The following is a 12,533-nucleotide window of genomic DNA, read 5'->3' as shown; positions in this document are numbered from 1 at the left end:
CGTGCCACAGATGTTGTCACTTAAAACCAGGAAGGTGAATCATTCTAATCAGGTTGGCTGTAATCAAATTGAACGAAATTGAAAACCGTTTCTTTGAAATTGTTGCAAATGTATTAAAAATCAAAAAGATATTCAGACCCTTTGCTATCAGACTCGAAATTGAGCTCTGTTTGGGGCTTGGTGGCAGCTTTCAGACTTCCTGTAATCCACAATGAGCTCCTTGGTTTCCATTGATCATCCTTGACATGTTTTTCAACTTGATTGGAGTCCACCTGTGGAAAATTCAATTGATTGGACATGATTTGGAGAGGCACACACCTGTCTATATAAGGTCCCATAGTTGACAGTGCATGTCAGAGCAAAAACAAAGCCATGAGGTTGAAGGAATTGTCCGTAGAGCCCCGAGACAGGATTGTGTCGAGGCACAGAACTGGGGAAGGGTACCAAAAAATGTCTGCAGCATTGAAGGTCGCCAAGAACACAGTGGCCTCCTTCATTCTTAAATGGAAGAAGTTTGGAACCACCAAGACTCTTCCTATAGCTGGCCGCCCCACCAAACACGGCAATCAGAGGAGAAGGGCCTTGGTCAGGGAGGTGAATGCCAAGCGTCATGTCTGGAGGAAACCTGGCATCATTCCATACGGTGAAGCATGGTGGTGGCAGCATCATGCTGTGGGGATGTTTTTCCGCAGCAGAGAGACTGGTCAGGATCGAGGGAAAGATGAACGGAGAAATGTACAGAGAGATCCTTGATGAAATCCTGCTCCAGAGTGCTCAGGACCTCAGACTGGGGCGACGATTCACCTTCCAACACGACAACGACCCTAAGCACACAGCCAAGACAATGCAGGAGTGGCTTCGGGACAAGTCTCTGAATGTCATTGAGTGGCCCAGCCAGAGCCCGGACTTGAACCCGATCGAACATCTCTGGAGAGACCTGAAAATAGCTGTTCAGCAATTCTCCCCATCCAAACTGACAGATATTGAGAGGATCTGCAGAGAAAAATGGGAGTAACTCCCCAAATACAGGTGCGCCAAGCTTGTAGTGTCATACCCAAAAAGACTCAATGCTGTAAACACTGTCAAAGGTGCTTCAACAAAATTTGAGTAATGGGTCTAAAAACGTATGTAAATGTGATATTTCAGTTTTTTATTTTTACATTTGCAAAAACTTCTGAAAAACGTTTTTTTCTTTGTCATTATGAGGTAGTGTGTGTAGATTCAAGAGGGACATTTTTTTAAAATTTAATTTTAGTATTAGGCTGTAAAAGAATGGGGGAAAATGTCAAGGGGTCTGAATACTTTCCGAATGCGGTTCGATTCCAGCCCACGCCCTTCTGGCACAAATAACTTAATGCCCCCCATTGACTTTATTTAGTTACACATTTAAAATGTGTTCCCAAGAACACCAAGGTAAACTGCCTAAATGACTACTGACCCATAGCACTCAGGTCTGTAGCCATGAAGTGCTTTGAAAGGCTGGTCATGGCTCACTTCAACACCATCATTCCAGAAACCCTAGATGCACTCCAATTTGCATGCCACCCCAACAGATCCACAGATGATGCCATCTCTATTGCATTCCACATTGCCCTTTCCCCCCTGGACAAAAGGAACACCTATGTGAGAATGCTATTCATTGACTATAGCTTAGCTTTCAACACCATAGTGCCCTCAAAGTTCATCACTAAGCTAAGGACCTTGGGACTAAACACCTTCCTCTGCAATTGGATCATGGGCTTCCTGACGGGCCATCACCAGATGGTAAGGGTAGGTAACAACACATCCACCACGCTGTTCCTCGACACGGGGGCCCCTCGGGGGTGCGTGCTCAGTCCCTTCCTGTACTTCCTATTCACTCATGTCTACACGACTCCAACACCATCATTAAATTTGCCGTTGACACAACAGGCTGATCACCGACAACGCGAGACAGCCTATAGGGAGGAAGTCAGAGACCAGGCCGTCTGGTGCCAGGACGACAACCTCTCCCTTAACGTGATCAAGACAAAGCAGATGATTGTGGACTACAGGAAAGAGGACCGAGCTGCAGTGGAGCAGGTTGAGCGCTTCAAGTTCCTTGGTGTCCACATCACCAACAAAATAACATTGTCCAAGCACACCAAGACAGTTGTGAAGAGGGAACGACAAAACCTATTCCCCCTCAGGAGACTGAAAGGATTTGGCATGGGTCCTCAAATCCTCAAAAGTTTCTACAGCTGCACCAACGAGAGTATCCAGTGATCACACTGGTTAATCACTGCCTGGTATGGCAACTGCTCAGCCTCCGACTGCAAGGTACTAAAGAGGGTAGTGCAAATGGCCCAGTACATCTTTGGGGCCAAGCTTCCTGACATCCAGGACCTCTTTACCAGGCGTTGTCAGAAGAAGGCCCTAAAAATTGTCAAACACTCTAACCACCCTAGTCATAGACTGTTCTCTCTGCTACCACACAGCAATAGGTTCCAGAGCACCAAGTCTAGGTCCAAGAGGCAGCTTCTACCCCCAAGCCATAAGACTCCTGAACATCTAGTCAAATGGCTACCCAGACTATTTGCAGTGCCCCCCCCCCCCCCCCCACCCCCTCTTTACACCACTGCTACTCTCTGTTGTCGTCTATGCATAGTCACTTTAATAACTCTACCTACATAATACCTCAGCTAACCGATGCCACCGCACATTGACTCTGTATCGGCAACCACCTGTATATAGTCTTGCTATTGTTATTTTACTGCTGCTCTTTAATTACTTGTTACTTTTATCTCTTATTCTTATCCATATTTTTAAATGTTTTATTAACTGCACTGTTGGTTAGGGGCTTGTTAGTAAGCAGTTCACTGTAAGGTCTACACCTGTTTTATTAACTGCACTGTTGGTTAGGGGTTTGTTAGTAAGCAGTTCACTGTAAGGTCTACACCTGTTTTATTAACTGCACTGTTGGTTAGGGGTTTGTTAGTAAGCAGTTCACTGTAAGGTCTACACCTGTTTTATTCGGCGCATGTAACTAATACAATTGTATTTGATTTTCAGTAGTTAATTACTTTCTTGCCATGTCACGGTGTAGCTAACTATTAGAACTACTCTACACACTACTTTTTGTGCAAACATTTTTAGAAAATATGGGCGAAGAAGGCAAGAATTTCCTTTTATTATTATTATTATTTTTTTATTTTTTTTTATTTTTTACATCAGACCTCCCTAATTCTCACTTGATACATAATGTTTGTGTTTAATAGGCTAAATTACACATTATGTTACCATATGATGCCAATGGGATGTCTTGCAATTTGTAGTCTACAACACTTCAGATTTACATTTTTTCACGCAGTAGTTTGGATGATTTACAAAATGTACAAAAAAATTACAATTTTCACTAACGAAAAATACGTCTAAACCCCAACAAATATGTCAATTGAATACAATAATTCAGATGAGACGTGCTGTAGCCTGTACGTAGCCTACAGAGGCGACTTTAACTGGTGCCTAAGGTAGAATTTGGGACGGCAGGTAGGCTAGTGGTTAGAGCGTTGGGCCAGTAATTGAAACTTTGCTTGATCGCATCCCTGAGCTGACAAGGTAAAAAATATATAATTCTGCCCCTGAACAAGGCAGTTAGAACCCACTGTTCCTAGGCTGTCATTGTAAATAAGAATTAGTTCTTAACTGACTTGCCTAGTTAAATAAAGGTTAAATAAATAATGTAGGTAATGTACTGCATTGTATACAAACACTACTTTTAGCTGCCCCCTGACAGAGATTCTAAATATTTTTCAAATTTTCGGGTCAAATTAAGATGGAACATGGTTCGCTTTCCTCTGGGGCCATGCTTTGTTTTTGTAAATCTGATGTAAATTTGGCTAAACTCCCCCTCAGACAGTTCTGTGTGTTTTCTCTGGGCTGAATGCTTGTCTGGTGGGCTCCATGTGATGGATGCCCCCAGTTCGACATCTGTGCCCAACTACGCATGCACGCTAGGAAATATGAAGACTCACGGACAAACAAAGTGAAACACACATGGCAGTATAAGTACTCTACCAAAACAGTTCTCTGGGACACAATGCTTAACTATTTCCATGACAAGTGAATACTATTGCATTAAATATAGAAATCCTGTTTAAATACATTATGGTAATGTATTCCACACTGTACTGTTTTTTAGCAGTTGTAAATGACAGTGTGTTTCTGTTCTCCACAGCACAGAGTATAAGAGGCCCTGAATGCCTCTCACCTCCTGCTTCCTGAGAGACTAACTGGAAACATAAGGTCACATTGCACATGTATGAGTGTGGGTATGCTCTCCTCCTCTCCCCTTTGCTACAGTATCCTAGTGCCCAGACAGACCGACGAGGACCAACTGAAGTTTTTTTGTCAAAGTGATCCAAGTTTCCTAAAGCCAAGGGGAAACATTTCCCAGAAAAGAAACACCACGTCCCAGCTGCAGAGAAACTCAGTAAAACTGCATTTTATGGAGTGTGTGACTGGGGATTTATTGCGTGGGGCACTGGCGGCTCCTCATAGCTATATCTCTGTGGGATTATGTACAGGGTAAGAACATAATGTTGCTACAGTGAAAATATATTTTTGACAAATCTTGAATATCAATTAATGGGGATTTTTTTTACCTCCTTAGAGACAGACAAAAATAACAATGTAAGCCTATTAATCTGGTTCATCACACCAAATGTATCAGTCTGAGATTTACACCTAATTCTATTAAAATACACCTCTCTGAGGAGACAATTCAATCACAAAACGCTGAGGCCAGAGACTACTGTGGATATGCTGCTAGACCGCCAGGTGTGTGTTAACATGTCCTCTCTCTCACGCACACACTCATTCCTACACACACACACACACACACGTTCCCAGCACACGGGCCAGATTAATGCCCCAGCACTAGGACAGAATCCGCTGAAATGGTTAGGAGTTAATATCCGTTAATTAATTCGTAGGACCTGGGCAAGCAGGGAGCTGTGGGTAGCAGAGGGGTCAGGGGGAAGGGTGGGGGGCTCAACAGAGAGGAAGGGGAGTAATCCGCTGAGTGCCCATAATGTAATGAATACAGGTCTAGTTTAATGGAGTCCATTTGAGAGAGAGGGGGGAGGGTATATTATAAGGGAGAGGGACACATTTGTGAAAAGAGGTCTGATATTTGCAATGTGACCTCAAAGAGTATCTTTATCATACTTTTTCGTTAGTGTGTACAGTGTTTGTTTGTTAGCTGTATTTATTGACATAGCCCAATATGTTCCCTGTCAGGTTAGTGTATTGATACTTTACAGCCTAGCCAGGAATGGGAACCCATAACACCTCACTCCTCAGCTCAGCGGGACAATATTTTATGTATTGTATGTTCTCTTTAACCTTCCTCAAGGTTACATATAGATTGTTCTTCTAGACACAGGGGTTATTTCGCTTGTGGCAAGTCTTCTGTCTGAACGACTGATCTTACTCCACTGACTGGGTCCATGAATTCTACTCTTACATAGACCTTGAATCTCGGGTACCCAAAGTGGAGCCTTGTTTTGTTTTTTGCTCTGTCAGACAACAGACTATATAGCCTATAAGAGGGCTGAATTTATGAGCCGTACCCAGTTCCCATCATCCACTCAGACAGCACCCTTGTCATTATTTATCTCTCCGTTTTCTTTCTTGGTCTCCTAGTTGTTGTTTGTTTTTTTCTTCTTTTTTTTCTTATCTTTGAGCGCCATTGTAAGATCTGATTGTCTGTGAACCCTGTCAAGCACTTCATTCCCGACGACTGCCATCTCTCCCCACTTTTTTTCTGGGCCCCTTTCAACCTTCGCTAATTGGTCTTTGTTAAGGCAATGAACTCAGGCAGTGAGTTGGGGAAAACGCCTGGATGTCGCTCATCTGTTTGTTTGGAAAAGCGGTGTGTGTGTGTGTGTGTGTGTGTGTGTGAGGGTGGGTGATTTAGTCTCATCGTGGTTGTCTAGACTCTATGGAACTCTGCTTAAGTTTACACTGATCCTCCCTTTATGCTAGTATATGGACACATTTATATACGTGCATGGCTGAATGCCTATTTGAACATGTGAATGAGCATGTTGTAGTGCATTGTGCAATTTGAGTGTGCATTATGAGTCACTGGCAAGTGGAGTTCACACTGTATGACAAGACAGGCATACGCTCACGTTGGGTAAAAATATCTCTGTTGTCTTACTGCATACATATCCATCAACCTTGCACTGAGATGACAGCCCAGTGGTAATGGTTGGATTAGTGGGTACATTTTAACATCACATTTAGGCAGTTGATACACATTGTTGTTGTTTTTCTGAGATGACAGCCCAGTGGTAATGGTTGGATTAGTGGGTACATTTTAACATCACATTTAGGCAGTTGATACACATTGTTGTTGTTTTTCTGACAAAATAATCACTGTTTGACAAAAACATTTGTTTTAATTGCAGATATTATTTTAATTATTGATGATTATTTGTTCCCATCTGCTAGTTGGTATCTAGAGGGCTTATCAGAGCAATCAACAGATTGAGATTGACATCTCTAATGTATATTTCTGTTTTTTTCTCCCCCTCTCCCTCTCCCACCTACATATAAATTCCCTTAATTACTCACACATTCTCTCTCCCTCTGCCACTCTCATTCTCTGTCACCCACCATCCCTCCCTGCTCGACACAGGTCCCGCACCAGATGGGCACGCTGGCGTATTACCGGTACGAGCAGCCTATCGTGGACTACTGCCAGGCCCATCAGCCCCTGCGGCTCAACATGGGCTACGAGGGTCCCCCGCAGGGCCTGGAGGAGCTGGGGCCACGTGAGAGAACCACCATACAGACTGTATCGCTGCCCTCTGTGCCCTCTGCTGCCACAGTGGGGGCCGGGCCCCGCTCACCGCCCTCTATCCTCAGAGCCCCGTCCCAGGTCCCCGGTGGCTCCTTCCCTCCCCAAGAGCGCACCACCACGCTCACCTTTGGACGCTAACAACTGGAGCGAGAGTCTGTCGTTTGAGGTGGGGGGGATGCCACAGATCCACCATGACTCTTGAATAGAGGGCAAGGGAGCAGGGGGGTTCTGTGAGGCCTTTTTCGGCACATTGGCATGGGATGGCCACAAGGGGGCAGAGGTAAAAAGAGGAGAACAAAAATGATAAATTTAAAAACATGGCTAGAGGCCATTGGCATCTGGCAACTGGAATGTGACCATTATGAAGGCTGATGCATCCTGGGAGTCCTGCTATTATCTCTTTTTCTTTTTCCAAACACTTCAAAGTGGACTTGCTGCTCCCCTCCTCTTGGCTACTGGGAAATAGAAACGTGATGCAACGTGCATGACACGTTAAAGCATCCATTTGGTTATAGCTCTGGCCAATGTGGCGACAATGCTGCATGGTGCCTGTTCCAAGGGATGGATCATGGCAGTTCTCTCATGTTGTGTTAGGAGTGAGAAAGGAATGTGCAATAAGCTATGTGTCTGGAGGACAAGAAAAGAAAGAGAGCAACGTCATGAAACAAAATAATGTTTACCAGAACTCAAAGGCTCGCTCTTTTTCCCATTCAAATTGCCAGTCAGGGGTTATAATGCCATGGAAATCATTATCTCATTCAAATGAGTAAATTCTCAAAAAATAAGAATGTTATGAGAGAAAACAAGTAGATTAATTGTATTGTTTCCATACTGTATTGTCAGTATGTTCAACTATGGAGGTCAAGGTCTGAGTTTTATTCATGTGCTCATGTCGTACCAAAGATGTATTATTTTTATGTACAATAATAGCATTTGTTTTCTTTATACTTTTTGTTTCTGAAAACATAACTGGTACACATTAAATACATGCATTAGATGGTTTACCTTTTTATAAATGTACGTCTGCCATCTGCATACAGTATGTACAACCAAACCACATAATAATCTACAGAGGCTGCCGAGTCCTGTGTCTGTAAATGGTTGAGAGAGCCTACTCAGTTATCATTACAAAAAGACCATTTTATGGAGTCCGATAGAAAATGTAGGAAGCATGTGCAATGGGGTGTCAAGATTTGGCAGCTGGCTCGAGTTGGCCCACCAGATTATACTATCTATGGTCTGACTAATTCATGAGATGTATATCTATTTCATTAAATACTTTTAAATGGAATTGCTGGATGTGAAGTGTTTGGGCAGAATTAAGGTATTTTAAATGCTGATGCTTTGTAATGCTCAATTTGATCAAATTGGGCAAAGCAATGAACAAGGAGGTATGTAGGTCCTTCCAGGGGGTCAACTAAAGGTTGAATCTCATACCACCTGTAAAGGCCGAACTAACCCTTTTATATATTTGATTTCTAAAAACAATGCTTGATTTTCTTGTAACTGGCCTGTTTGTGAGGTGAGCGGCAGGTATGCTGGTGGATTGTTGATGCACTGCTCCTGTGCTCTCCTCTCTACTCCCTTAGAAACACAGCAGACAAAGAGCCCAGTGCCTCACGGGGGCTTGTTGGGCTGACTGACTGGCACGTTGGTGCGTCTTTGACATCCAGAAAAAAAATCATTGACTGTGGTGGACTATCACTGGGGATGGATGTTGCCTGTTAATAACACAGCCCTTTGCCAGTAAGTGTGCCTGACTGGGTTTGAACTCCAACCAGATGAATGTGGACACTGTCTCTGTTACCCATGAGCACTTTTGGACATCCTTTACCGTCAATTGATGGAGTTGAAGATGGACTGGATCCTTTGTTGTGGTGGCTTTTCAACGGAGATTCCCCACCCCTCACTCCCCATGTCCAAATTAAACACACACACTGCGGTCATTTTTTATCTGTCAAGTTCAATACCCTGAGGTCTGTATAATGGAAGAGGGAGCACATCAAGCCACCTATGTATATGGCTCCCCATGAAGGAGAAAGCCTGAGAGGGCAAAGAGAAGGGAGGGCCAGGAGACCGCCGGCCGGGGGGGTGTGCTTTTTTGTATGTTTCTTGATCGGAAGCAAAAGTGTACATTTTTGAGATGATCAATGATGTCAAGCAATTCTATAAAAAGACTACATAAAAAGGACAAAATCCTTCGGGACTAATTTATCTTGTAAATAGAGAATCTTTAAAAAGGAAAAAGTTACGTATTTTGCTTCTTCTGAAACACAAACTGCTTGTGGCCAGAAGAGGAGCCTTATCCACGAGCCGGAGTGAGCGAGGGAGTCTGTCCAGAAGATGGCTTTGGGAGGGAGTTGATGATTCCCACCATTTCCTCTACTCTCCTTGTTTTAATTATAAATATTTTTCTACCTGCTCCCACCTCCCTCCAGCATGTCACTATTCCTGCAAACATTGTCCATCACTGAGGTTTTTACTAATGTCTTAAAGTCTACCCTACCAGAAGTATTCTTCACATTAGAGTGAAATGCTTACGAGCCTATTCCCAATAGTGCGGAATTTTAAAGTCAAATATTTGCTAAATGAAAAAAGGAAATAGTAACACAATAAAAACAATAATGAAGCTACAAGGACTACCAGTACCGAGTCAATGTGCAGGGGTACAAGGTAGTTGAGGTAATACAGTATGTACAAGTGGGTAGGAGTAAAAGTGACTAGGCAATCAGGATATATAATAAACAGAGTAGCAGCTGTTCAGGCCGCTGTTACTATAATTATTATTTTTATCAACCCATGTTCTCGTGTATGACTCGTTTTCAGTATGCTTGAGATACAGTATGTTATTTCTACTAAAGCCATGATAACTTCATTTCATTTAATAATTTACCAACCCCCAAGCAAAAACACACCGACAATGCTCTGATAATTATATCATGATCTAGAAGAGTTTTGAGATACTGTATGCCCCACGTATTACATACAAACTGTTGGTTTACTCAAAATGGTTTCTGACTACAGTGCTGGTTTTAGTTGACCTTGTAATAAATGTTGTGCCAATGTCTTCACAAATGGGACATCCCACTCTCAGTTCTAGCAATGTCTTGTCTTGCCTTGCTCTTTAAACCTCCCCTGCCATCTCCTGGCCTGGATATCATGTCTGCCTTTGGTGACCCTTTTTTACAATGTTCTATTTCTGTCCGCATGCTGACGACTGGGCAAACCACGTCAAAATATAAGGGTGTGCACTGAACGAGAAACAGATAGTATAGAGCTAGACTATTTCCTGTCTGACATGCCCTAGAACCACAAGCATGTGTTTCCACACACACACTGGCTACTTTGGTGTCTCTCAAGCAAGCTGTTCACTGACCCCTCTGTAGCCCATCCTCTCCAGAGTAGATGTCTCCAGCCCCATGGGCCCTCCAGTCTCCATGCTGTCTTTATGCACATTGCAGAAAGAGATGCTTGTGTTGGACGAGGCTATACTCCAGAGAGAGGCTTCCCTCTTCTATTATGGTAACACATTTCCAGACTAATTATCATTATTTAGTTTCTTCATTAATATGTTTCCTTGAGCAGTAATCACTCAACAGCAGTCCAACAACGATCAAAACAATATGTAATTGGAAGTTTAAATGGAGTCATGGTGACCACAATTAAATTAGCGGCTAATAAGTCATTGGTTTACCATGATCTACATCCATGATAAGGCCATTGGAATAAAGGGACCCTGCTGTCTTCCATGAACAAGTCTTTTGTCCCATTTTTCTAATGTTGTACTGTACGGGGCTTTCAGCACAGGGGATGCATACAACTTGTGCAAGTTTAAGCTGAAATTCAGGAACGTCTGTGCTAGCCCAGAAACGCCGACAGGCTTTGTTTTTTCCTCAGCCTTGTTTGTTTTGGGATCTGTTCCCCCCTCTACCCCAATCCTCTGAGTTTGGGATCAAATCCCTTTTGGGAACAGATTTAGCTGAAGGGAGGGTGAACGAAGGTCTGAAGTATTGCAAGAAAGCCTTTCATATTTCTGTGTCTATGCTCAGAGGAATGGCTAAATGCAAATCTCTAGGGGAAAGAGAGATGAGGCAAGAGAGATGGGGGGGGGGGGGAATAGAAATCGAGAAAATGGGAAACAAATAACAGAAATTAAGAAAAGGGGTAAGAACAAGAGAATTGTATTGTATTTGCTTAAAACAAAGGTTTTGCATCCCATGCACACCAAGGGATGCTATCCTAACACCTTGGTACACATGTACAGTACCTCATTAACACATTGAATGAGGCACACAGACACCTGCATCCTCCTAAATCTCCCAAATCCTACTTCCACACCCTGGCTGTATGCAGTCTGATCACACCTAATGCACATGGCTGAGGATGCAGGAGGGTATAGTGAGTGAACACATCATCGTGAACTGCACCCCCCCCCCCCCCCCCCCCCCCCACAGGGTGTAACATCTGCTGTTGATGAATCGTGGCTTTTGTTGTCTAGGCTCTGTCACTGCTGGTGCACACCTAGTTTATGCTGTCTCAAACCTGGCCCTTACATCTCACCACGGCTCTGGACTCTGCAGCGCCTCACCTCCCTGCCATCAACACAACACATTTCTCCTTCCAGTTCACCTGAAGCCAACCGCAGAGATTCAATGACTTCTATGTCATTACCTGATAAATACGTTTGACAAATTAGTTCCCAGCCAGATGTGGCTTTGCGTCATCTTCTCATCTTCTCTATTCCCTCCTGAACTGAGGCATTATACAGTTACAGTATAGAGCCCCTATAGGGCCTCTGTAGGGCCCAGAGCATGTGGAGACCTGAGGCATACAGGACAGTAGGAGAAGCTCTAACATCATTAGCTGGAGGTTTTTGCCCTTTGGCATAAGCAATGGTTACAAACCAGGGTCAAGACAATAGGGGTTCTAAGCATAACCGTTAACCTCTGTCAGAGATATAAACTATTCCGGTCTAATAAAGCATGTTTAAACCACTAATTGGATTTATGTGAACAGAATGAGAAAAGGAACACTAAATTCATATAGAATCAATTTTGCTGATAGAGGCGATGTATAGATGTGAACATGCAGTAAAACTGACAGAAAGCAATATTATCATATTCTTTAATAATTCCTTATTTGCTCCAAGCTTCTCCACATTCTCCCCTCCCACCAATATCACTTGTTCTTTCCCATGATATTTCCATGTGAATTTCTGCTTTTCCCTCATCTATCTCCTACTGACGGCATTGATTTCTGTGGGATGTAAATATGAGCTGCATTGTTTATTCTGTAGTTGGTTTGTTGTTGTTTTGGTTTCAATTCTTATTTTCTGTGCTCAGACCTAAAGCGGTGTTGTGGAAACCTGGTCCAAACGCAAAATATGGCTTCTCTTTGAGTATATTATTGTCAGAAAATGTTTTGTAAAAATTTTGATGACGAAATCAAAAATAAAGAAATTTAAAGGTTCATATTTGTGATGCCATGTTCCTCTGTGTTGTTATTGTTGTGTAACTCCAAATCATATAACCAAACACTGTCTCAATATCATGTTCTATACAGTAGAAGTCAGAAGTTTACATACACCTGAGCCAAATACATTTAAACTCAGTTTTTCACAATTCCTGACATTATTTATCCATTATTTTACCAGGTAAGTTGGCTGAGAACACGTTCTCATTTACAGCAACAACCTGGGGAATAG

At 42.9% G+C, this 12,533-nt stretch overlaps 1 protein-coding gene across 2 annotated transcripts in view; it reads left to right on the top strand.

The window, feature by feature from the left end:
• Positions 1-12,296, top strand: part of LOC110509874 (leucine-rich repeat transmembrane neuronal protein 4) — a 135,183-nt gene extending 122,887 nt beyond the window's left edge. For both annotated transcript variants that reach the window (XM_036967882.2, XM_021591052.3), the window contains one exon: positions 6,665-12,296. In XM_036967882.2, coding sequence (XP_036823777.2) covers positions 6,665-6,967 — 303 coding nt within the window. In that variant the 3' untranslated portion in view covers positions 6,968-12,296. The remainder of the gene's footprint in view (positions 1-6,664) is intronic.
• The last annotated feature ends 237 nt before the right edge of the window (positions 12,297-12,533 follow it).

Source organism: Oncorhynchus mykiss, chromosome 29, assembly GCF_057628025.1.
Source record: "Oncorhynchus mykiss isolate SJ-2025 chromosome 29, ASM5762802v1, whole genome shotgun sequence".
In the NCBI taxonomy this organism is placed as follows: domain Eukaryota; kingdom Metazoa; phylum Chordata; class Actinopteri; order Salmoniformes; family Salmonidae; genus Oncorhynchus; species Oncorhynchus mykiss.
The sequence above is the reverse complement of the archived record's forward strand: the minus strand, read 5'-3'. Positions and strand labels throughout refer to the sequence as shown.